A 27,621-nucleotide genomic window follows, 5' to 3' on the forward strand; every position below is an offset into this window, starting at 1 on the left:
CAGCGGCGGGCTAGAGCCCGACCGAGCGGCACAGCAAAGGGCCGAGAAGCGTCGACGGGGGAGAGAGAGAGAGGGCAGAGCTCACATGGCGCAGCCGGTGTTCAGGTGCCGAGCAGCGTCGGAGAGAGGGAGAGAGAGACGCGCAGAAACCCGCGAGACGCCGCCATTGCCACGAGGACCGCCGAGAGCGGCGTTGGCAGCAGCGCAGGAGAAGCACGTGAAACCTACAGGGCGCCGCCATTGCCACGAGGACCGCCGAGAGCGGCGTTGGCAGCAGCGCAGGAGAAGCGCGCGAAACCTACAGGGAACCGCCATTGCCACGAGAACCGCCGGGAGCGGCGTTGGCAGCAGCGGGGGAGGAAGGAAAGTGCGGGAGATGCCATTTTAAGCCATTGGGACATGCCATTTTAAACCACACCCAAAATGCCGAAGAGTGGCAGTATCACCGCATTTGACAATGAAGTCGAAGATTGGACTACATATGTCGAATGAATAGAGGTGTACTGCAAGGCAAATGAGGTGTCAGATGACAAGAAAGTGTCGGTATTGTTAAATTTAATGGGTGCAAAGACGCATGGTTTATTACGAAATTTAGTAACCCCAACGAAGCCAATGGAAAAGAGTTTTGAAGACATAGTAACGATACTAAAGGAACATTTAAACCCCACACCGCTGCTGATAGCAGAAAGATTCAAGTTTCACAAACGGAACCAGCATAAGGATGAAAGCAATGCTGATTATTTAACAGAACTGCGCAAACTATCGAAACACTGCCAGTTTGGAACGGGACTGGCAGATACCTTAAGGGACAAGTTTGTGTGTGGGCTTCAAAGTGAAGGAACCCAGAAACGGCTTTTATCTGAAAAGGACCTTACGCTGGAAAAGGCTTTCAGCATTGCGGTATCATATGAAGCAGCAGCACGGGGCGCTGCAGAGATACAACAGAGACCGCAAGAATATGGCACAAACGAAATGTCATATGGAACAGAGAACTGCTATCGCTGCGAAAGAACAACACACGACCAGAATGATTGCTGGTTCAAAGACAAAGTGTGCAGACAGTGTGGAAAACTAGGACACATAGCACAAGTCTGCAGGTCGGGAAAGAAAACCAGCAATAAGAAACCTACCAAAGGAAAGTACAAGAAGGTACATAAGATGATGGAGAATAGTTCAGACGAACAAAAGAGGGATAACGACTCCGAAAGCAGGGAACTGAGTTGTCTGAAACTACATAATGTGATCACAACGGAGGATCACCGAACCATTTAGGTCACTCTCAAGTTAGCAGGAGTCCAGGTAAAGATGGAATTGGACACAGGATCAGCCCTAACAGTCATAAACCGACGGGACTACGAGCGGCTATTCTCACACATACCCTTGAGAGACACAAAAATTATTTTGAAGACTTACACGGGGCAAAAATTCTACCCCAAAGGAAAAATAAGGGTGACCGTTATATATAACGGTAAGGAAACACCAAAACTAGACCTGTATGTATTGCAAGATGGAGGACCACCATTACTGGGACGTGAATGGATCCAGATAATACAACTGGATTGGCATTCCATACAGGCACTGACTGTGGCTGAAAAAAAGGATGACGACGTCACACCTGGGCGACTGTCAAAGATCCTAACTGACGCGAAAGAAGTGTTCCAGCAAGGACTCGGAACACTAAAAGGCATGACAGCGATGATTAAAATTGAAGAAAACGCAAGCCCAAAATTTTTTAAGGCCAGACCAGTACCTTATGCGATCCACCCAACCGTCGAAGCAGAGCTGGAGAGTCTGGAACATTCAGGTGTACTGTCCAAGGTAGACTGGAGCGAGTGGGCTACACCCATCGCCCCTGTGATGAAAAAGTCGTTGAGCAGCACGCCTGGGGAACCAAGGAAGGTTCGCATCTGTGGGGACTTTAAGGTAACAGTGAATCCGGTCCTTCACACCGTACAATATCCACTTCCGCGGATTGAAGATATTTTCCCCTCGCTATCTGGAGGGAAACGCTTCACTAAGATTGATCTGGCCCAGGCGTATCTGCAAATGGAGGTAGAAGAAGCATCAAAAAAATACCTCACAATCAACACCCATAAAGGTCTCTACCAATACAACCGGCTGGTATTCGGGGTAGCATCAGCTCTGGCTATTTGGCAGAGGGCAATGGAACAAGTCCTGCAAGGGATCCCAGGGACCCAGTGTTATTTGGATGACATCCTGGTCACGGGCGAAAATGACAGTGATTACCTTGCCAACCTGGAGCAGGTGCTCACTAGATTGCAGGAATATGGGCTCCGAGCTAACTGCCCCAAATGCGAGTTTTTTAGAAAACAGATCTCGTATTGTGGCCACGTTATCGATAAAGAGGGGTTACATAAGTCCCCAGAGAAGATTGAGGCAGTAGTCAAGGCTCCAGCACCGGAAAATGTGTCACAACTGAGGTCGTTCCTCGGGCTGGTAAACTACTACCATAAGTTCTTGCCAAATTTGTCTACAATACTACACCCACTGAACACCCTACTGCAAACTGGGGTGCCATGGAAGTGGAGTGACGAATGTAGACGAGCTTTCCAGAAGAGCAAAACACTAATCACATCGAAAGAGGTATTGGCCCATTACAACCCAGCATTACCAATTCGGTTGGCATGTGATGTGTCACCCTACGGCATTGGAGTGGTGCTGTCGCACAAATTCTCGGACGGCTCAGAGAGACCAATAGCCTTTGCGTCACGATCACTAACCTCAGCCGAGCGTAACTACGCCCAGATTGACAGGGAGGCCCTCAGCCTAGTGTGGGGAGTGAAAAAGTTCAATCACTATCCACACGGGCAGAAATTCACCTTGCTGACTGATCACCAGCCTCTTGTCTCCATTTTTAATCCGAAGAAGGGCGTTCCGGTGATGACTGCGCAACGACTACAAAGATGGTCACTTTTTCTAGGGGTGCACCACTATGAGATTTAATATAAGGGCACGAAACAGCATGGAAATGCTGATGGGCTATCACACCTGCCACTGCCTACTGCGGAGGAAGCACCAGCAGTGGATCCTGTCGAAATATTCCATTCGACTATAGTTGAATACCTACCGGTAACTAACGCTTTTATCGAAAAGGAAACCCAAAATGACCCGACACTGTCTCGGGTATATGATTTGACGGTGAAGGGATGGCCAGCACATGGCGACTCACTGTTGCCAGCATTCTCGACAAGGAGAGAACAGCTGTCAGTGTGCTGGTGGACCTTGATGTGTGGACCTGAGTGGTAATTCCACCCAAGTTAAGGGATAGAGTGCTCAATGAGCTTCATGAGGGTCATCTGGGAGGGGTAAAAATGAAAAGCCTAGCCAGGGCTTATGTGTGGTGGCCGGGAATCGATAAACAAATTGAGGACCTGACCAAGAGCTGCTCAGGATGCCAGAAAGTCCAAAATGCAGCACCGCAGGCCCCTCTACACCCATGGGAGTGGCCCTCATCTCCATGGCAACGGGTGCATATTGATTTTGCTGGTCCATTCATGGACTCAATCTTTTTAATAGCCATGGATGCGCACTCGAAATGGCCTGAGGTCATCAAAATGTCCTCCACCACCACGGAGAAAACTATTGCAGTCCTATGGACCACTTTTGCCAGGAATGGCTTGCCAGAACAGATTTGCTCCGATAACGGACCACAGTTTGTGTCCGAAGAGTTCTGGAGGTTCTTGAAAAAGAATGGGGTAAGGCATTACACATCTGCCCCGTATCATCCAGCCACAAATGGATTGGCTGAGAGGTTCGTACAAACCTTTAAGAAGGCAATAAAGGCTATGTACAATGACAACATTCCGCTGCAGCACAAGGCCTACCAGAATGCGACACATGCAGTCACCAACCAGGCCCCAGCCATGATGTTCTTTAACCGAAGGTTAAGATCTCGCCTGGATTTGCTCAGACTAAACGTACGAAGAGATGTTGAGAGTAAGCAATTCCAGCACATCCATGAGAAGCCAACAAGGAGCTTCAATGTAGGGCAACCAGTCTTGGCCCGTGACTACCGAGCAGAAAAATGGCAGCCAGGAACGATATGCACACGGCAGAGGCCACTAATGTACACAGTGGACGTTGGGGAGAGCATCGTGAGACGCCATGCTGACCAGATCCTAGAGTCACAGGAACAAGTCAACCCCATGCCTCGCCCATACGTACCCGGTGATGAACCCGACGTACAGGTCGCATCTACCCCAGAAACAGTAGCATCGGAAGCTGACGAACCAACTGACGACAGGGGGCCAGAATCGCCTCCGCACCAAGAGCAAGACACTCGGGAAAGGCGCTATCCAGAAAGGATCAGGAAGCCTCCCCCAAGACTGAATATATAAATAGACTATTTTCAGCTAATGTTGCATGTTAAAAGTGTTAATTGTAATTAGTTTGATATTTAATTGTTAAATGAGTGTTATGGTACTGTTAATCTAAAAGGGGAGGAATTGTAATGTATATACCTTTAAGGGGGGAACTATCTTTTACAGCTCATGTATACTGCAGTACCGGCAGTGACCACACCTGTATATAACACTGAGTAGTAATCTGTACAGATCAGTTCCACGGTGAGCCACGTTGAGTTAACACCTGTTGTACCGTTCTCCGCAGTCTGTGTCTTATTATACACGGACACGACAGTCCCCATCACTCTTCTTCTGAAGGCTGCCCCATCAAACTCACGCCCAGACCATAAACAACTTAATAAAGGAGGACCGGAACGTGTCGGACCGGGCCGCGCAAAATGATGCGTGTGTTATGTACGGTGCCTGGTTATTAAACGAGGGGCATAGTAATTTAGAGGATCTGGAGCAAGGTTGCGTACCATCATGGATTGTCAACAGACACCTAAGAGCCATGAGCACTATGACAATCTCATGAACCCGTGCCAGCTATGGTTGGCCTCCGAAGTGTACCCAGTCCCAATCGTCTGTGATCAGTACAACCAAACCATAATGGAAATAATTCTCAGGATGCCAGTGATCGATCAGTCACAACAGACAGTGCCGGTATATCGGGTGGAAAATGTGGGTGTTACCCGAAATGGGGTATATGTGCGGCATCATGGAGCGCCTCCGTATGTGGTTAATTGGGGGAACTCCATGACCGGCACGGATCTGATGGGATGTCAGGAAAGGGGGGCACATGTAGTGTTGTGCCCACATCACCTGAATGTGTTCGACAGACCAGTATGTGGTTTTGAATCTGATCAGCTGCACCATGGAGGTGATGGCTCAGAGGCACGTCCCGCCTCAGGTTGCTTATGAGAGGAACGGAACCTACTGTGTCACCACCAGTGGAAATCAGTATAGGGTACACAATGATACCTGGTGTCCAATTTACGACTCGACCTTTTGTTTTAAACCCCTGATAGAGGTTCAAGTGGCAGGCACCTCAAAGCACTGGAGAGGTATCACCAATGCTGCCTCCGCAAGATCCTGCAAATCCATTGGCAGGATAGGCGCACCAACCAGTGTTCTTGCTCAGGCCAACATCCCCAGCATCGAAGCTTTGACCACGCTCGATCAGCTCCGATGGACGGGTCACATTGTCCGCATGTCCGATACGAGACTGCCAAAACAAGCGCCCTACTTGGAGCTCCGGCACGGCAAGAGAGCCCCAGGTGGGCAGAGGAAACACTTCAAGGACACCCTCAAAGCCTCCTTGAAAAAGTGTAACATCCCCACTGACACCTGGGAATCCGTGGCCCAAGACCGCACAAAGTGGGGGAGAAGCATCCGGGAAGGCGCCGAACACCTCGCGTCTCTTCACTGGGAGCAAGCGGAAGCCAAGCACAGGCAGCGCAAGGAGCGCACGTCAACCCAAGCACCCCACCCACCCGCCCCTTCAACCACCATCTTCCCCACCTGTGACCGAGACTGTAGGTCCCGCATTGGACTCATCAGTCACCTGCGAACTCATTTTTAATGTGGAAGCAAGTCATCCTCGGTTCCAAGGGACTGCCTAAAAAGAAGAGAAGACAGGAAAGGATAATCCCTATTTCAGATCACACCTCAGTAAATCTCACAGTGGGTGGTATTTTACCAAAACTCCAAGATTATATATCACATTTTGGGTATGATATCCTGCCATTACCTGAGCATTTGACGAAACTGGTAAAGGAAGTGGCGCTTTCCCAGAAACATTAGTACACGCTCCAGCAGGAAAACAGAGAAATGCGAGAGGAGATCAGGGAAATGACCACCCCACCTTGGTGGGACATTGGGTTTATTATTGAAATTCCTCCCTGGATCTGAATTGCCTCACATGTGTTGATAATTGTACAATTAATTATGGTGTTGTATCTGTTCAGGTTATTGTGTAAAATGAAATGAAGGGTAAAAAGGGAAAAACAGAAAAGACTGTATAAAAGGGATTTGGGATTATAGAATCAAATGTATAGACTGTGTAAAAATTGTGAGATTTGGCTGGAACTGACAATGCACCCTCCACGGCAGAAGAATGGACGGAAGTAATATCTCTAATGTAAGAGATATTAAAGGGGGGAGATGTAGGATCGATTCCTCCCCCCCAACGGTAAAAATATTGGACTATGAAATATAAAAACCCAGAACTGCAGAGCCCGCAAAAAGGGCTCGGCAATAAAGGGTTAATTCAAACATTGCAGCCAAAACTACGAATCAAAAGTCTGAACAAGAACATCCGCATATTCATGTACCTTAAGGGGTTACGTTGTCCACCTTAGACCATGGCCCCCGAATAACTAGTTTCAGTGCAGGCCTAGACAATGGGCTGGGCCTCGAACCTTTTGAATACGAATGCTAACAGAAACCAACAACTTCGCATATGCAGTCACTTTGGGAGGGTTGCTTTGCCAGAAAGATATCACAAATCACACATTTTGAAATGAATCGTACGCTCAGGAGGGGGCCAGGAAATACTGCAAGTTGGTTTTGGTTTAAAGTAAGATCACTTCAAAGACAGTGGTGTGGGGGAAGCTGACGGCAGAACAGCAAACAGAAAGATTCGGGCCTACAATCAACTCCAAGAGACAGCTGATCGGGAGTGGTGATTGTATGTTTCAGCCAAATCATAGAGGGGGCTTTTATGACTGAGTCTGAATAAGTTTTTGAGTTTCAGTCAGATCACAATAAGGCTTTTGTGATTGAGTCTGGGTAACTTTGTATGTAACAGTCAAATCGCGGACGGGTTTAACTGTGTCACATTGTTTTGATGCAAATGACCCTTGCGTAGGGGTTTGTATTTGGGCGTTGTTAGCCTGATATAAATCATAGGGATTTATACTGGGAAGGTAATTATGTGTGTATTTTGTTCTTATAAATCCTGACGTCCAAGAACTGTGTGTAACGGGGGATCAGTATCGGAGAAAACCCCTTACAAGGGGAAGCAAGATGTGCATGCTTACACCATCAGCAGCTTGTAAGTAAGTAAAGATTGTGGGATGTGTGGGAAGTGGAACGTGTGAAAAAGGATTAGGTATGAGCATACCATCATTAGCAATGCTTTCAACCTTACCGCTCACCACGACCTCAGTGACGACCCCTCCAATGATCTCCAGCACTGTCTCCTCCAGCTCAGTGAGGTTCTGAAGAAGGGCTTCCCTTCCGCCCGTCTGCTGCTGTTCACGTCTGTTGTGTGCCACCTTTTCCTGAAAGGGAAGTGTGTCAGTGACTGTGGTACAGTGTGTTGGGTGATGTGCCTGCCATGGTTGAATAGCTGACAGTTTGTGCAAGATGTGAGATGTGGGTGTGAGTCTTGCAGCAGTGGTAAGTGCATGAGGGTGAGGTGAAGCAATGATTGTGAGGTATGAGTCGTAATTGCTGGAGATTGTTGATCGGTGAGTGATGGGGGTATGGTGCATTGAGCAGTGTGTGAGGCTAGTGGTGCAGTTGGTGGCATTTGAAGATGTATTCATTCACCTTGACCACTCATATGAGGTCATTAAACTTCTTGCAGCACTGGATCCAGGTCCTGGAGGCAACACATGTGGCACTGACAACTTGTGCTGTCTCCTCCCACTGCCTTCTGGCGTGGTGCCTGGAAGGCCTCCTCCCCCCCTGCAGGTAGAGGACCTGATGGCGTCTTTGCTCCAAGGCCTCCAGTGCTGCATCTGAGATCCTCCTTGCCCTTTCTCTTCCCTGTTGAGCCATGGCTTTAGAGTGACAATGAGGTGATTCTGCAACAAAGCACCTCCCCTTTAAGTAGTGCAGAGAGCCTAAGCAAAATTTTATTGTCCAGTAGACTGCACCCGATATTGGCCCCCCTGTTGCATGCTAAGCCAACCAGCACCGCGTTTAGTGCTGAAATCAGCGCCCCAATCATTATAAGGAGCAGGCAGTACGAGTTTCGCGTGCTGCCTGCACCACATTGAACGGGCGCGGGCAGATCGCACTTCACGCTCCCCGCAACCATTTTTCAATTTAATAGAATTTCACCACCCGAGATGTTGTTATAAAATATGTGTTGCAGTCTGTTTTCGAGCTGTCATCTTTTCATGTCCGCCTTTGTTACGTTTTAAAATTAGCTTATTTACATAATCTACTTCCTTATTTTTTTGGAGATATAAGGTGCTGATAAGTTAGTATTGTGTGCAAGTGTTGCTGTGTCGGCCTTACCTTATCGCTGTCCTGTTTTACAGCAAATGCTGGTGATGCCATTTCCTGTTCTACTGGTGGATCTAACTGTAACGTAGCTTGAACGAAAAGGACTGGTCCCCCTAAAGGGAGCAGTGTACCAACGAAGGTGATAAAGGAGGGCGGTAAGGAGATTTTGTTCTTCACATTAAGATGAAGTCAGTAAATGTTATATTTGTGTAAAATGAACGTTAACAATGGGTAAATAATTAATTATGAATACAATAGAGTCACGTTTTTGTCATGAGTAAATTTTGAACAACAAAACTCTTACCTCTAGCTAGCATTTATATGATTCAGAGCTGGAAAATATTTTTTATGAACGCTTTAGTAAATGCTGAAGAATTATATTGTGTGTTTAAAAATAATTTAATGTGCCGGTAATCAGAGGACACAGACTTAAGATAATTGGCAAAAGAACCAGAGGGGAGATAAGGAGTATTTTTTTTAACGCAGTGAGTTGTTCTGATCTGCAATGCACTGCCTGAACGGGTGGTGGGACCAGATTCAATCATAACTTTTAAAAGGGAATTGGGAAAAATTGCAGGGCTATGGGGAAAGAGCAGGGGAGTGGGACTAATTGGATAGCTCTTTCAAAGAGCCAGCATAAGCATGATGGGTCAAATGGCTTCATACTGTGCTGTAAGATTCTATGATAGTTGATGTACAACAGGTTTGGGTTTTCAGATAGAAAATGCTTTTGATGAGACTGTTTGCCAATCCGGGGGCGGGTGTTGCGGGGTGGAGGGAGACTTTAGTGAAGGATGCCAGGACGGGCGAATTAAATACTTTTCCATTCTGCCAGCTGCAGAGTGAAGTCCTTTGCGAACTTCCCCAACAATGAGCTGAAACGCCATCAACCAAAGCCCATATCTGCACCAATGCGGTCGTTTCCAACATACTCTCATTGGTTTAGAGTGAGCTTGTCAATATTCAGCCAATTTGCACTGAATTAGGGGTATCTATGTGACACGATCTCATGCCAACTGGGGACAGGGATAAAACTTTCCCAACTCATCTCTCTTAGAACCCTTAGAATGATTAAGTGAGGGCCAAAGATTGAGCAAAACTATGGCAGATGGAATTTAATGAGGCCAAGTGTGCAAATTCATCAGAATGATACCAGGATTTGGAGGGTTAAATTATGAGATCAGGTTGCATAAATGTGGCTTGTATACCCTTGAGTATAGGAGATTGAGGGGTGATCTGATCGAGTTGTTTATAATGTTAAAATAATTTGGTAGGATAGATACAGAGAAACTATTTCCTCTGGTGAGGGAATCAAGAATGAGGGAACATGATCTTAAAATTACCTAGGCTATTTAGGAGGGAAATCAGGGAGCATTTTTTCATACAAAGAGTAGTGGAAAGGCTTTGGATGCTGGCACTCAATTGAGCTTTCAAGACTGAGATCGATAGATTTTTGTTAGGTAAGGATTGCAAGGGAAATGAAGTCAAGGTGGGTAGATGGAGTTAAGATACAGATCAGCCATGATCTGACTGAATGGTGGAACAGGCTCGAGGAGCTGTATGGCCTACTCCTCTCTCTATATTCCTTAAAATGGACTGAGAGAGAGAAAGATTTCATTCCATCACTGTCGGCTGAAGTGGAACTGAAGTAGCAGGACACTGTCTAACCGATTGCACCCACTCGACTCCCCTTCTGTCATAGTCTGTCTTCATTGGTGCACTGGGCATGAGGCATGAGTCATTGCTTTCAGGAGGTGAATAATTCCCATCCCTCTCCCTCTAGGTTGCCAACTCTGGTTGGACATATTCCTGGAGACTTCATTACATTACCTCCCACCTCCAACCCTCCCACCCAGTGGAACAGCCTTTTTTTCCCCATCTCCAATATTTCTATGACGAATCAACGAAAGTGCTCAAAGAAAATAAGAAAGACACATCATTTTTTAATGCCCCTGTGCTTTTTCTCCTGTGTTGCTGGCAGCAGTGTCCAGAATATTACTCTTTAATTCCTGGAGACTCCAGGGTTGGTAAACCTAGCCCCCTCCCCACCATCGAATTACTTCTTTCCAGAAGTGTTACTGCAACATCCTGAAAGGGGTGGTGGAGAAGAGTGAGAGTCCAAAAGTACAATGCGAGTTCAGTGCTTGGTCTAACAGATGTGGAAGTTTGTGCAATATCCTAAACACGATTTAAATGATCTCTTTGTTGACTGTGGACCATGGTCTATTGTGCAGGTATCAATGTGTCTGATTGTTCGCAGCTGCTGTGTGTACATGTCCCATCGAGGCTGAGATCTACACAATGAGCACATCACACTGCACCCTGGCACTTATAGCTGTGTGTCTCATCCAGGGTAAGTATCCAATTCCACCAATCACTATGTCTAAGCTTTAATAATTTTGTTTCCATTCTTGCCAGTGTTTTTTCTCTCCCTCTTCTCCTGATGGTGCTGACTGTTGCTGGGCTATGGCCCCATGGACCATGGTCGCCCTCTGGTAGCTCATCCATGTGGCCTATCGCCACATGCAAGCCCAGGCCAGGCACTTTTGAGGTGAGGAGTCCATGCAAAATTGTTTCCCCTGGGTCATTTGCATGGCCTGTGCAGCATCAGGGGCTGGGATCTTCGGGGGGGGTGGGGGGAGGGGGATGTTCCCCAGGGATCTGTTCTGGGGCCTCAGCTTTTCACCATATTTATCAATGACTTGGATGAAGGAATAGAGAGTTGTATATCCAAGTTTGCGGATGACACTAAGTTAGGAAACACAATGGCCCAAATCTTGCTGGAAAAATAACGGTGGGTCAATACACATGGCGTTATTAATGTGCAAATCAGCAGTAAGTTCAGGTGACGAAGAGATAAGCTGTGAGTTACGAATCGCCATAACTTGCTGGTCGATTGACGCTGCTCCGCCATTTGGCAGCTCGACCTCAACCTCCCCGTTATTTTTAAGAACTTGCTGGATTTGCACATTAAACTCACCGCAGAAATTTAGAGCTCGTCCTTAATACAGTAGCATAAGTTCCCTTTTGACTACATGATAATTGTTAATGCAATGCTAATCATCCTCTCTGGCACAGAAATTGAACTATTTAAACTGTTGAGGCTCATTCCTGCATGTAGTAAATTCTGCTTAGAGATTTTAAAAATTTTACATTTTTTTCTTACTTTTCCTTCCTGTCTCTTTTCTCTCTCTCTCTTAATCCAATCTTTTCCCCCTCTCTTTATTTCGCTATCTGTACCTGATTTGACTCTAATTCACCCTCCTTTACTGTCGTTCCTCTGTTTCTTTCTCAATCCTTAATTCTCATTGGTTAAGGAGACACACTGTTGCTCCCATCATTTACTAAGGTCCCAGATGTCCTGTTATCAGCTTGCACTTCCAGCAACTTACAGATCAAAAGATTTTCGAGCTGAAGGGTACGGGAACATTTCTAACTAACGGTGCATGTCGCGAGATGCCCTGCTCCAGCAATATTTTAGCTAGTATGTTGTGTAGATGGGAGCAGGAAGTTACAAAGGGACATAGTCAGACTAAGTGAGTGGGCAAAACTATGGCGAATGGAGATCAATGTGGATAAGTGTGAGGTCATCCGCTTTGGATATGAAAGAAAGACTTGCATTTATATAGCACCTTTCACGACCACCAGACGTCTCAAAGTGCTTTACAGCCAATTAAGTACTTTTGGAGTGTAGTCACTGTTGTAATGTGGGAAATGCGGCAGCCAATTTGCACACAGCAAACTCCCACAAACAGCAATGTGATAATGGCCAGATAATCTGTTTTTGTTATGTTGATTGAGGGATAAATATTGGCCCAGGACACCAGGGATAACTCCCCTGCTCTCCTTCAAAATAGTGCCATGGGATATTTTACATCCACTTGAGAGAAGAAAAGACAGCACCTCCGACAACGCAGCACTCCACTAGAGTGTCAACCTAGATTTTTATGCGCTCAAGTTTGAAACCCACAACCTCCTGACTCCAGAGGCGAGTGTGATACCCATTGAGCCACAGCTGACACATGAGAAAGACAACTCAGAATATTTTCTTAATGGTGAGAGACATGGAGCTTTGGAGGAGCAAAGGGATTTAGACACAAATCTAAAAGGTAGATGCAGGTACAAAAAGTAATCAAAAAGGCTAATGAAATTTTAGTCTTTATTTCAAGGGAGTTGTAATATAAAAATGATGAAGTAATGCTTCAGTTGTACAAAGCTTTAGGCAGACCCCAGGGGAAAGCTGGTTGGGGGGGCGGGGGGTGGCGGGGGGGGAGTGAAACAGTAAAGGAAGAGGTCTGGAGTGATTAAATGACAAAAGGGATGATGGTGCAAGGCAAAAGGAGGTGATAATGAGACAAGTATAGAAACAAAAGATGGGTCCAGAGAAAATGTAAATGAGCAGAATAGCAATTCACTCAAAATATATTTTCTGGAACCATATTCTTTCTGATTGAGCTCACAACACAGTTATTAAAAAAATAAAACTTTATAACATATTAAAACAATAAACATGAAATATAATTAGATAATGCCATACAGCTTCACCAGAATTCAACATCTGACATGCCATCTGTCAAGACTTCTTGAAAGAAGAACTGTGAAGCTGTCAAACACTGACATTCTTTGTAGTTTGCTGAGTCCTTGTGTTCAGGACTCATCAAACCTTTCAACTTTGTAGAAAGCATATGACTGTTGGTTCGGGGGATCCAAAAGCCAGTCTGTGGGACTCCAGAACCACCGCAGCTGAAGGCTGTAGGCAGAAACAAAGGTAAGTGAAGATTTTATAACACTTAACACTCACCTCACATACTTACCACTCCACACTTGCACCCATCACTCACCTCTACATCTCACTTTCAGGCCCCTCCAACCCCTGCAGACCTCCTACTCGTCTCCTCCTATCTGGCGGGGTTCTCCAAGGTCGGGAAGCCTTCACCTGAAAAGGTAAAATGGCACTAATCCTTTTTTCTGCCTGTTAACTGTCTGTTAACAGGCAGTTAAAAGGAATTAATCCCTTTCCCGCCTCGAGAAGACGGGACCCAAAGTAGGACATCTTCTTGCCTCCTGGCAAAAGGGCACGGAGGTGGATGGGGGCGGGTTTTCCATCCGCCCCCACTTTATGCAACTTTACCGGCAGTCCCGCCTCCATACCCGCCTCCTCGGGGCTGAGAAAATCCAGCCAATAGAGTACAAAAGCATGGAAATTTTGATGAACCTTTATAAAACACTGATTTGGCCTCAACTGGAGTATTGTGTCCAATCCTGAGCACCGCACTTTAGGAAGGATGTGAAGGCCTTAGAGAGGGTGCAGAAAAGATTTACGAGAATGATTCCAGGGATGAGGGACTTCAGTTATGTGGATAGACTGGAGAAGCTGAGGTTGTTCTCCTTAGAGCAGAGAAGGTTGAGAGGAGATTTGATAGAGATGTTCAAAATCATGAGGGGTCTGGACAGAGTAGATATAGAGAAACTGTTCCCATTGGCAGAGGGGTCGAGAACCAGAGGACACAGATTTAAGGTGATTGGTAGAAGAACCAAAGGCGACATAAGAAAGAAATATTTTACGCAGCGAGTGGTTAGGTTCTGGAATGCACTACTTGAAAGGGTGGTGGAGGCAGACTTAATCACAGCTTTCAAATGGGCGTTGGATAAGTACCTGAAAGAAAAGAAATTGCAGGGCTACGGGGAAAGGGTGGGGGAGTGGGACTAGCTGAAGTGCTCTTGCAGAGAGCCGGCATGGTCTTGACAGGCTGAATGGTCTCCTTCCATGCTGTAACCATTCTATGATTCTATGAATTCTCAGGGGGATGATAATTATTCACGTAGCGTGTTGTTGTGATGTGGAATGCATTGCCTGAAAGGGTGATGGAATCAGATTCAATAGTAACTTTCAAAAAGAAATTGGATATAAACTTGAAAAGGAAAAAATTGCAGCACAATGGGGAAAGAGCAGGAGAGTGGGACTAATTGGATAGCTCTTTCAAAAAAACACGATGGGCTGAGTGGCCTCCTTTGGAGCTGTATGATTCTATTCTATCTTTGGTGTTGGCTGTACCTACACAGGGTCCAATTTTAATTTTAACCCATTTCAAATTTATTTATTCCCCCCTTTTGGCACAGTTTTACATCTCTTTTAAAACTTCCTTTTTTTGTCGCAAGCAGCTGTTAGCAGAATGAGCACAATTGGCACCAATTCGCTTCCTCCCTCAGATTTATTTCCTGAAGTTATTAGGGGTCGGCTTACAATCTTTCTTCTGCCTTTTCAAGCTCTGTGCTGTTCTTTTTTATATTTTATATTCATTTATATAGCATAGTAAAACGTCTCACAGGAGCGTTATCAAACAAAATTTGACACCAAGCCACATAAGGAGATATTAGAACAGATAACCAAAAGCTTGATCAAAGAGGTAGGTTTTCAGGAGCTTCTTAAAGGAGGAAAGAGAGTTAAAGAAAAAAAAGAGAGACTTGCATTTATATGGCGCCTTTCACGACTACCGGACATCTCAAAGTGCTTTACAGCCAATGAAGTATTTTTGAAGTGGAGTCACTGTTGTAATGTTGGAGAGGCGGAGAGATTTAGGGAGGGAATTCCAGAGCTTTGGGCCTGGGCAGCTGAAGGCACGGCCATTAATGGTGGAGCAATTAAAATCAGGTGTACGCAATAGGCCAGAATTGGAGGAGCACAGAGGTCTTGGAGGGTTGTAGGGCTGGAGGAGGTCCTAGAGATAGGGAGGGGGGTGAGGCCATGGAGGGATTTGAAAACAAGGATTAGGATTTTAAAATTCCAAACAGTAAAGATTGAGTTGCTGCTGCGTCCTCATCCTAATGTAATCACGAATAATATGCATCACTGTCTTAACTCCACTTTAAATAATGTAAATGAATCTGCCCTGCCCCGGACAATTTCTGAGTTCTTGAACCACTGCCGCCGTGTTTGTGAAAGTCTTTCAAAAAATTTGTATTTAATAAGAGGGTGATGCAAATATATTAAAACAGTGCTGCGGGGAGAATGGCAGTGGGCTGGGGCGGAAGAAAGGTGACCACAAACAGCTGCTTGAATTGCCCAAAATAGCCCGCCCTCTTAATAAGGTTTTTAAGTGGCACTTTTGTAATTTCATCCATGGCAATGGCAAATGGTCAGCGCTATTTGCCCAATATAGGAGGCTGTTCATGATAAGCGAGGACAGTGTATGTGGTGGGGACTGTATATATAACATTTTAAGCATTAAGTTCCCATTTTTGTCATGTTATTTCCATTGTATAATTCAAAATATTGGATAATTAAATTATTTTTAGTGTTAAAAGTATCAAGAGTAGACAGGAGATGGTTGTGTATATTCTATAATGTACTTACATTTATTTTTACAGTTGTAAGTAGATATTTTAGACACTATGAGTTGGAAATTGGGTCGCGTAGCTCCCATTTTTCAGGCACTAAGCGGCCTACTATGACCCCAAAATGGTGGGCAGGAAAGCCGTCTACACCTCCAGCCAGAAGTGCGATGCCAGCCATATCGGGTAAGAACAAACAAGAGGCATCCTTTTTTTCATGCCTAAAGCAGGCGTTAGAACCTTTGCATATGCAAATAAGGGGCCTAACACCCACTTGAGGGCCTTGCTCCAGCCTTCATTTGCCCTGAGGCATCCAGTGCCATTGCAGGCTTCACTCAGGGAAACCAGCCCTAGGGATTGCCTGCCAATCACAAAGGTGAGTAACTTAACTGAATGTGGAGCCGGGTGGAGTAGGTTCCTACTGACTAATCATTTTGCATTGCACAGTATGAAGCGCCACTGTATTTGCATGTATTTCATTTTGTATAATACGCATTAACATTCATCATATCTATATTCATGTTTAAATATTTAAATATTGTGTATTTTCTACATTGAACATGCTTAATCCTCACCCTTTACAGATATTTATTTAAGTAGATTTCCATTATATTGTGGAGGAGGCACAAGAGACTCAGGCCTAGAAATTTAGTATAGCCACGTTTGGGGCGCTACAGCATGGCGTTCGCTAACTTTTGCGCCCGGCGCAACTTAGCGCCACCTTCGCCGATATTCAGTTGCATCACCCCAAGAGGTTGCTGCTGCGCTAAAGCAGGCGATGCACGACTATCATTAGGCGCTAAGCCGGCGATCCGGGGCACAAACACCGAAGGCGGGCGCAGCGCAGGTGCGGCGAGTTGCTCATTGAGGGCAGACAGTCAGGCGCCGATCAGCACTTAAAGGGGGAGGGTGGAATTGCTTGGCTGCCACGCCCTGCACACTGCAGCCCTAAGGCAAGGCCTGAACACTGCTTCTGGAACAGCTCCATGCCCAGGAGAATGGAGAAGGCCAGGGAGAGAGCGCAGCGCTTCGGCGAGGGTGACCTGAGGCTGCTGGTTGGCGCAGTGGACCGCAGGCGCCATATCCTCTTCCCTGAGGGTGGCAGGAGGCCGCTGCCCGCCGAATATCGGAAAGCATGGAGGGATGTGGCAAACCGGGTCACGTCCAACAGCGTGGTTGGCAGGACACCAACCCAGTGCCAGAAAAAATTCAACGACCTCACTCGGGTTGTCAGGGTGAGTATCCTTTCCAGTATCCACCTCATCCCTGCATGTGCACCTCACTTAATGGCCAAACGGGTCTGAAAGCCCTAATGGCCAGCCCTCATCCAGCAGCTATGGGACTGTCATGAAAAGCACTTGCGCAATCAGGACTTTAGACACTGTCAGTGCTATTCGACCATGGGAGGCAGTGCGGGCAAGATCAGGGCTTGACACTGTCAGGGCTAATCGAACATGGGAGGCAGTGCGGGCAAGATCAGGGCTTGACACTGTCAGGGCTAATCGAACATGGGAGGCAGTGCGGGCAAGATCAGGGCTTGACACTGTACTTAGAGGCGGTCCTTTCTCTTGCAAGCCAAGCTGGCACATAACAGAAGACAGCAGCAACAGACCGGGGGAGGCCGTCCTGACCTGAAACAGCTGAGCGACCTCGAGCAGCGAGTGGAGCGGATCATGGTAGGCCGGCTGAGTGGCCCCGTCGCCACTGGAGATGCTGACCCTGTTCTGGGCACCAATGGTAAGGTCATCACCTTTTTGACCTCTCCCTTTCCACTTGCGCCTCACACCAGCATCCTTTGCCACTATCGAACCAATGCAGTGCACAGCAGCACTCATACCTCCCTTGCTGCCGCCCTGTCCTCACTCTAAAGCAACTCTTGTGCCTCCCTGCTTTCAGATGGTGACTCGCCAGGTGAGGAGGCGGCCCCTCAAGCTGGCACTGTGTCCGAGTCAGACATAGAGGAGGAGGAAGAGGAAGCCAGCCCATCAGGGACACCCTCAGCCGAGACAGCCCATGGCCATGATGGTGACACGTCTTCCCTGGAGGGGAGCAGGGGGGAAGGGTCGGAGGGTAGTGAAGCTCCGGGGACCAGCGGGCTGCAGCAACGCGGGAGGGGTGGGGAAGCTCGGTGGCCTTCTCCCCGGAGGGTGAGTGCGGCCTCCAGTCCTGCTACGGTGAGCGCAGAGGAGGTGCGGCTCCTAGCCGAAATGGGTGCCCAGGCTGAGCGCAGGCACACTGAGCTCATGGCTGCAGTGGCAAGGATGCCTGACTCCATAGAGTCACTGGCAAGGAGTGTGCAGGAATTCGGGGCAGCACAGGTCAGGAGTCTGCAACAATTCAGTGCAGCACAGGCCAGGAGTCTGCAGGACATCGCGGCAGCACAGGCTAGGAGTCAGCAGGACTTCGCTGCTTCACAGGCGGCTTCTAGCCAAGTGCTCAGTCATGCCGTGCATTCACTGGCTGCTGTCATGCAGACACAGACCAGGGCCACACGGGCACTAACTGCTGCCACACTCACTGGATCGGCCAGGCATCGCCGGGGCACTCGCTGTGCCGCAGCAGCCCAGCAGTCTGTGCCTCAGCAGATTGCTGCACATGCTGCAGTGCTGGCCCGTGCGCGTGCAAATGTATCAGCCGACCAGGGAGTGCCTGTGATCTGTCAGGTTGGCAGCATTCCTGCAGCCAACACTGTCACTGTCACTCCTCCATTGCAGCTGCCACCAGCTGTTGGACAGACTGCTGCTGCCCAAGCAGAGTTGGAGCAGTCAGCAGCCGGCCCCTCCAGGCCCAGAGCTGGTCCAGGCCGACCCCCAAGGGCATCTGCCATCTTACCATCTGACCCTCAGCAGCCTTCCCCCAGCCTTGCTGCAGCCACTGGGGTCCCATTGAGGAGGAGCTGCAGGGCGGGTAGGGGTCAGTCACGGAATCGAGACGGATCACCCTCGCAGGGGAAAAAGTAGAAGGTGTGGCCAAATGTTTTGTTTTACTTATAAAAGCCGAGACTGGTGTATTTGTTTCATATATAAAAGCCGAGACTGGTGTATTTGTTTCATATTTAAAGGCCGAGACTGGTGTATTTGTTTCATATTTAAAGGCCGAGACTGGTCTATTTGTTTTACTTGTAAAGGCTGAGACTGGTGTATTTGTGTTTTTAGGGGGGATTTCTCTCCATTAGTTTGTCATGTGGGAAGAGCACAGAGGTATCATAGTAAAAAATTTTCTTAAATCGCACTGTCCATGCTTTCTTTTGGAAGTCCTGGTTGCCCTGCTCGGCTGAGGGCTTGTGGAGCAGCTACATTTATCTTCTGCCATTGGCACAAGCCATTCCCTGAGAGGGGGCCTAGAACCGACTTGCAATAAGCCGCCGACGGGCGGCCCATGCACTTTCTGCCTCCCTCCTGTGCTGGTCCTCCTCCTCCTCCTCCTCTTCTGGTGGAGTCCTGCGGATAGCCAGGTTGTGCAGCATGCAGCACACAACAACGAAATGGGAGACTCGCTCAGGCGAGTACTGTAGGGCTCTTCCGGAACGATGCAGACAGCGGAACCGTTGCTTCAGCACGCCGATTGTTTGCTCAATGATGTTCCTGGTTGCTTGATGGCTGTCATTGTATCCCTCTTCAGCAGGGGTGCTGGGCGCACGGAGCGGGGTCATCAGCCAGGTGCACAAAGGATAGCCTCTATCCCCGAGAAGCCATCCTCGTGGGTGAGGCTGGGCCTCGAACATGTCTGCCACAGAAGTCTAGCGCAGGATGAAGGCATCGTGGCTGCTGCCTGGAAAGCGGGCATTGACAGCTAGGATGAGCTGCCTGTGGTCGCACACCAACTGCACATTGAGCGAATGGTAGCCCTTCCGGTTGCGGTAATCCTCGGCATTCTCTAGAGGTGCCCGCAAAGCCACATGCGTGCAGTCAATGGCGCCCTGCACCATGGGGAAGCCCGCTAATGCTGCAAAGCCCATTGCACGCTGTTGCTGCTTGTCAACGGTCATGGGGAAGGAGATGAACTGACATCTCCTTCTGAAAAGGGCGTTGGTCACCTGGCAGATGCAGCAATGTACCGCAAACTGGGAGATGTTGGAAATGTCCCCAGTAGCGGATTGGAAGGAGCCAGTGGCATAGAAGTTGAGAGCCACCGTCACCTTCACTGCCACCGACAGAGACGTCCTGCTCCTCAGCTGTGGCTGCAGATCTCTGCGAAGCAGGTGGCAGATCTCAGTGACCACTGCCCTTCTGAATCGCAGCCTCCGAACACACTGCTCCTCAGACAGGTTCAGATATGAGAACTGCTGGCGGTATACCCTGGGTGGGTAAGGCCTCCTTTGCCGACGCCTGTTGCCCCTTCTCCATCTGGCCATGACTGGCACTCTCTCACGGCGTCTCTGAGCCCTTTGAATGCAATGGAGAAGCCCAACGTTTCCACCCATTGCAGCCCCCATTATATGTTTCCAATCAATGCTATGACTCTGAAGTTAAAGACAAGTGCAAAGCTGTGGCCTGAAGCCACAAGTACCTGTGCGAGTGTTGAGCCAAACCAGAAAGCTCTCTACCTTTGTCTCTCTCCAAAGATCCGTCTCTCACAAAGAAGGAGTGGTGCAAAATGGCTGCCATTTATACTGCAGGAGGAGTCCCCTTTAATTAGCGCCCCCCGCGCCCCGCAGCGACTGGGAACTGTTCCCCTCTATCAGTCGCTAGGGGCGCCAGGCGCACAATAGGTCGGCGCCACTGAATTTCCGGTTTGGGGCGCACAAAGGGAATTGCACCATGAAATGACGTCAGGACCTGCGCGCGCAGCTGAGCGCGCGCAAAGGTTTTGACCCGCCGCTAAATCTTAACTGAAGTTCGCGAGAGGCGCAGATCGCGCTGCGCCCGGGCGCTAGCCGCTTAGCACCCCACTTCTCCTCCTCCTAAGGCGCTAGCGGCTGGCGCAAACAACTGAATTTCTAGGCCTCAGTGTACTTTAGTATAATCCCCTTAATTGTATTATAGTGCAGCCAGGGACTGCACCTTTAAACTGATTGATACCTTTACAGTGTGCGTTTGCCTTTATCCTGCGTGGTGACGTCATGACGACGATCACGTGACCGCCAGTGGCGCGAAGAACGTGGGGACGTCATGACGTCAGCTTAGAGAACTATCCAGCAGTCTTCGACTACCTGGCATCTTGAACGAACGTGTTTTGATTTCCTCCTTGTAACATCCAGCAAACTTCGTTGTTATTAAATTCCAGTCTTTTAATCCATCGAGTTGAGCTGAATTATTTAGTTAGGAACCTCCGTTCCAACATTGGTGACCCTGATCTCGTCGAACAAACTTCGAAGAGAATTCAACATGAGCACAAATGCCGTCGCCCTCAAATTGCCTCAGTTCTGGGAGCAGCAACCAGAAGCTTGGTTCCTACAGACGGAAGCACAGTTTCACCTGCGGGAGATCGTAACGGATTCGACCCGTTATTTTTACGTGGTCTCCGCTCTCGACAGCGCCACGGCCTTGAAGGTCGTCAGCCTACTGAGCAGTCCACCAGACGAGGGCAAGTATGAGGCTCTCAAAGCTCGTTTACTGCAAATATTTGGCCTTAACAAATCAGAGCGCGCACGCAAGCTCATTGCCATGCCAGGCATCGGGGACTCAAAGCCTTCGGAATTAATGAGCCAAATGCTCACCCTACTTGGTTCGGAAGACCAATGGTTTTTATTCCGAGAACTTTTCCTCTGCCAGCTACCTGACGCGGTGCAGACAGCCTTGGCCAGCTCTGAGATCACCGACTGTGTAAGCTCGCGGCAGAGGCAGACAAAATGTTTGCAGTCTCACAGCAGTGCTGTGCAGCCACGAGGCGCCCTTCTCCTGCGCATGTGAAGCCCAGCCCTCCTCCAGCAGGCTGGTGCACGTATCACGCCCGTTTTGGCGCCAAAGCTCGATGCTGCAAGCCTCCCTGCAGTGCCTCCCTGCAGTTTCTCCCCCCCAAAAAATCCTTCAGCAAGCCATCGCCCTTCGAAAAGGACGACAAGCCCTGAAAAGCGCGTTCAATTTACCATGGCGGTCGGTTCAACGGGGAAATTACTTTATGTTACGGATTCCACAATGGGGAGGCGATTCCTCTGCGACACTGGGTCCCAGTGCAGCATTTTGCCAGCTTCCAGGCTGGATCTACAATCCAGTGGCCGCGGCCCTGCACTCGAGGCAGCCAATGGCACGGCGATTCGCACTTTTGGGAAACGGACGGTTACCGTTACTTTCTGCGGTCAGCAGTTCCTCTGGCAATTTATCACTGCCACAGTGTCACAGGCCATACTAGGAGCCGACTTCTTTTGTGCAAATGGTTTTCTAGTCGACGTCAAAAACTGCCGCCTTATTCACGCATCCACTTACCACGCGGTGCCCTGCCACCGCAGCACCGCCGTGTCCTGGTCGGTCGCCTCTGCGGCACCAGTTCAAGACGGGTTTACACGCCTACTCAGCGATTTTCCAGAGCTCACCCGGCCTACCTTCTCGGCAGCAGTCACGAAACATGGTGTGGCACACCATATCACCATGAATGGATCAGCAGTTTATGCCCGAGCGCGCAGGTTAGAACCCAGCAAACTCACGGCGGCTAAAGCCGAATTCCAAACAATGGAGCGCCTCGGGATCATCCGATGCTCCGACAGTCCTTGGTCCTCTCCACTGCATATCGTCCCCAAACCAGGTGAAGGGTGGCGGCCTTGTGGTGACTACAGACGACTAAACGATGCCAAGATTCCTGACAGGTATCCCATACTTCATTTCCAGGATTTCTCAGCACATTTGGCTGGAAACTCAATATTTTCAAAGGTGGATCTCGTCCGCGGGTATCACCAGGTTCCGGTGCACCCCCAAGATGTTCCCAAGACGGCGGCCATCACACCTTTTGGCCTTTTTGAATTTCCAGCGGCTCATGGACTCTGCTTTACGGGATTTGCCTTTCCTTTTCGTATATCTGGATGATATACTCGTTGCTAGCAAGAACCCCAAGGAACACTTGTTACATCTACTCCAGCATTTCACTCGGTTAAGCCAACATGGCCTCATTGTCAACCCGGCCAAATGCCAATTCGGTCTCACCAGCATCGATTTCCTGGGGCACAGGATAACATCGGACGGCGCCGTTCCACTAGCCACCAAGGTCGAGGCTGTTACAGCTTTTCCACGTCCCCTCGCTGTTAAGTCCTTGCAGGAATTCCTGGGGATGGTTAATTTTTACCATCGTTTTGTCCCCAAGGCAGCGCAGTTGATGCAACCGTTGTATGAAGCACTGAAAGGGAAATCTGGCAAAGACCTCATCAACTGGACTCCCCAGATGGACCAGGCCTTCCTAGATACCAAAGCAGCACTGGCGGATGCAACCATGCTGGCACACCCTATTCCAGGTACAACCATCGCTCTCACGGTGGATGCTTCGGACTACGCCATTGGAGCGATGCAGGAGCGGTGGGTAGATGGGACTTGGCAGCCGCTGGCCTTTTTCAGCCGCCAACTACGCAAGAACGAACGCAAGTACAGCACGTTCGATAGGGAGTTGCTCGCCCTGTTTTTGGCTATTCGACATTTTCGCTTTCTGCTAGAAGGACGCCCATTCACCACATTTGTGGACCACAAACCACTCACGTTTACCATGGCCAAAACGTCTGAACCTTGGTCAGCGCGGCAACAGCGCCACCTCACCTTCATTTCGGAATTCACCACCGATCTACGACACGTCTCGGGCAAGGACAATCTCGTGGCCGATTGCCTCTCCCGCGCTCCTGTCCTGGCAGTTAACCTGGGCGTCGATTTCGCTGGCTTAGCGGAAGAGCAGTTGGCTGACCCTGAAGTTCAAGCATACCGGAGCACGCCTTCCAGTTGGCAAGTCGCTGACGTTCAGTTCCACTCAGCAGGAACCACCCTTTTGTGCGGCACGTCCATGGGACTGCCTCGTCCCATAGTGCCGGTCGAGTGGCGCAAGAAAGTCTTTCGGGCGATACACGGATTGTCGCACCCAGGGATGCGAGCTTCGCAACATCTCATGTCCCGCAAGTTCATGTGGAAGGGCATGCACTTAGATGTCCGAGATTGGACAAACAATTTTATTGATTGTCAAAAAGCGAAAGTCAACCGGCATGTCAAAGCCCCTTTGGCTGAGTTTCCAGTGCCAGAGCGACGGTTTGACCACGTGCACGTGGATCTAGTGGGTCCTCTCCCTGGTTCACGGGGTTTCACGCATCTCCTCACAATAGTGGACCGCACCTACAGCTGATATTGCCAGGGCATTCCTGTCGTCGTGGGTGGCTCGCTTCGGCATCCCACCCGACATATCATCGGACCAAGGTCCACAATTCACTTCCGAATTATGGAACGCCATTGCACACGGCTTAGGTACCAAGCTACACTGTACCACCGCCTACCATCCGCAGGCGAATGGCCTGTGCGAAAGGTTCCATCGGTCGCTTAAGGCATCCCTTCGTGCCAGCCTGCGCGGATCCAACTGGGTAGACAGATTGCCTTGGGTGATGCTGGGGCGAAGGACGGCTCCCAAGGAAGACCTTCAGTCTTCATCAGCTGAGTTAGTTTACGGGCAAACCTTGAGGGTCCCTGGTGACGTCCTGCCTCCGCATACAAAACCGTGGTCTGCAACTCAGCAGCTTATCCAGCATCGCGAGGCGGCCAAGAACTTCCTGCCCATTCCGACCTCGCATCATGGCTTACAGAGGCCTCACTTTCCTGCGGACCTCATGTCCACCGATTATGTCTTCATCAGGCACGACGCGCACAGAGACCCACTTAAACCACCATACGCCGGCCCATTTCGTGTCATATCTGCCGGTGAGAAATATTTCACCGTCGACGTAGGCGGCAGGCCGGACACCATCTCCATCGACCGTCTGAAGGCCGCTCACCTCGATCGCACTGAAACAACAGTGCCTGCCCATCCACCTCGCCGAGGACGACCGCCGTTGCACGCCGATTCATCATTACAACAGCCAGCCGTTGAACCGCCTACAGATGCCTCACCATCGTTTTCGCAGTCAGACACTGCGTTCGCCGCACTTGACACACCGCAACAACCACAGCCAGGCTCCATGCTTGCTCCCGATGTTCCATTTCCGCCGCCTGAGGGTCGTCGACGCTCGGAGAGAACCATCAAGCCCCCTGTTCGTTTGACACTGGCCATTAACGGGGATTCTGGGGGGGCGCCTGTGGAGGAGCCACAAGAGACTCAGTGTACTTTAGTATAATCCCCTTAATTGTATTATAGTGCAGCCAGGGACTGCACCTTTAAACTGATTGATACCTTTACAGTGTGCGTTTGCCTTTATCCTGCGTGGTGATGTCATGACGCCGATCACGTGACCGCCAGTGACGCGAAGAACGTGGTGATGTCATGACGTCAGCTTAGAGAACTTTCCAGCAGTCTTCGACTACCTGGCATCTTGAACAAACATGTTTTGATTTCCTCCTTGTAACATCCAGCAAACTTCATTGTTATTAAATTCCAGTCTTTTAATCCATCGAGTTGAGCAGAATTATTTAGTTAGGAACCTCCGTTCCTACAATATTTACATTTGACAAAATGATCATGATGCTGAGACTGCAGTTGATTGTGGTTTCAACCAATGATAAGAACATACGAACAATGACGGACATTGTTCAAGGTCCCATACTCCAGCCCCAGTCAGTGGTGAGGTCAGCTGGTCTCAGCTGACACAACACTTGGGGCTTCAAAACTGCCACAGGTTTAGGAAGGGGAATAAATCAGCCAGTCTGCCTGCCGTGAATATACCAACATTCAAAAATGACGGACAGGAAAAGACCCTCTGGTCCATCCAAGCTGTCCCACACAACTGCGATGCCCTGTGCATCACAATATATATACGCTCCCCAACCCATATGAAACCATGTGATCTCCTGGGAGAGCTGTATAAACAATAAAAACCCAGAGCAATTAGAGATAAAAAATATCTGGGAAATGCCTCTCTGATCCCCTTAGGCAATCAAAACTAATCCAGTAGATCAGTCTGGCCTTGATTAATGTTATATACATTGCCCACCTTTTGTACGATGTGAACTCCACCCCACCCAGAAACCGGTCCAGCTCTCGCTTGAAGGAATTCAGTGAATTGGCATCCGCCACACGAGCCACCAGCCTGTTCCAGAGGTCCATTATTCTTGGAAAAGAACCACCTCCTGACATCTAACCTAGTTCTGATCTAACATAACTTGAAATTGTGACCACTGGTGATCCCTAAGTTATTTAGTTGAAACAAGCTGTCTACACGAACACAATCTATTCCTTCCCTCCACCATCTTATAAACCTTGATCAAATCGCCCTTAAGGCTACACTTCTCTAAAGTGTACAGTCCCAGCTCTTTTAGCCTTTCTTGATAACTAAGATTCGTCAAACTGGGACTTAATTGTGTGGCTCTCCTCGGCACCCTTTTAAAAGCTGCAATATCACCCACCATGTGAGGAGACCAAAACTGGACACAGAATTCTAACTGCGGCCTGTCCAAGGGTATAATCACATTGTGTTAAGCAGCATGCCGTAGCAGATCGCAGACATCTTTTGAGTCACGAGGACATTCGCTGGTGACAATATATTAAAAACGATCTGTCCTATTTGTAACATTTGCATATTGAATTATCATTGGCCCGCAGGCATCTGTAAGGAATACCTATTATATTCACATGTGATCACATGCTGAGTTTCATTGGCCTGCAGGCATCTGTAAGGACTGCTATTGTTTTGGAGGACTCAGGGTCCTGACTCCTTCTTGTCCACACGGTGCTGTGCTGTATGAGTTCACAGACCTGATGCTTCATTAAAAGAGTTTAAACTGTAATACTCCATTGTCCTGCAATATATTAGCTTTGTACAAAGTGTGCAAAACAAGACATGGTGTCAGAACAGGGATTTGAAATGGACATCGTTGGAGCTCCCTTACCTCAAATGAATTGGGAATGTTTGAACTTAGCTAGAGAATGGAGCAAGTTCAAGCAACACGTGGAGTTGATGTTCTCGGGTCCACTGAAATGTTAAGGGGAGGAAGAAAGATGCAGCTACCTGCTCTTGTGGATCGGAGAAAAAGGGAGAGACATTTTTAACACATGGTCTCTCACCGCAGATGAAGCAAAGGTACTGAAAAGTTATTTTGACCGCTTTGAAGCATATGTGATACCCAAGACAAATACGATATTCGCTAGGTACAAGTTTCAGGAGAAAGTACAAGGAGCTAGTGAGTCGTTTGAACAGTTCGTGACTGAGTTAAAACTGCTGGTAAAAGACTGTGTATATGCAGATAAAGATGAGATGGTCAGATACCGCATTGTGTTTGGAATACATTCAGCTAAAGTGAGAGAGAAACTTTTGAATGTTAGGTCCAGGCTAATGCTGGACAAAGCTATGGACATAGCTAGATCACACAAGATAGCCCAAGCACAGTTGAAAACCATAACTGGCGCCACGAGCAGCTCGAGTGAACAGACAGTGCACGCAGTTAATAGATACACACCAAAGAACACTGCCCAGAGAGTGTGTTTCAGAACAGAAAGAACAGCGAGAGTTCTAAAAATGGGCGACACAGACATAAAATGCTTCAAAAACTGTGGATATTGTGGAAACAACTGGCATGGAGAAAAGGAGTACTGCCCTGCCAAAGGAAGGCAATGTACTAAATGTGGTAAACGGAACCACTTT

The 27,621-nt window shown here is 48.5% G+C and overlaps 1 protein-coding gene across 1 annotated transcript in view; it reads left to right on the plus strand.

Annotated features, from left to right (window-relative positions):
- Window positions 1-10,865: 10,865 nt before the first annotated feature.
- The window catches only part of LOC147113803 (sialic acid-binding Ig-like lectin 16), a 78,845-nt gene continuing 62,089 nt past the window's right edge, over window positions 10,866-27,621 (plus strand). The window contains exon 1 of the mRNA XM_085995140.1: window positions 10,866-10,956. Coding sequence (XP_085851266.1) covers window positions 10,905-10,956 — 52 coding nt within the window. The 5' untranslated portion in view covers window positions 10,866-10,904. The remainder of the gene's footprint in view (window positions 10,957-27,621) is intronic.

The sequence above is a fragment of the Somniosus microcephalus genome, chromosome 8 (assembly GCF_052327205.1).
Source record: "Somniosus microcephalus isolate GS21.2 chromosome 8, FLI_Smic_1.0, whole genome shotgun sequence".
NCBI lineage: Eukaryota > Metazoa > Chordata > Chondrichthyes > Squaliformes > Somniosidae > Somniosus > Somniosus microcephalus.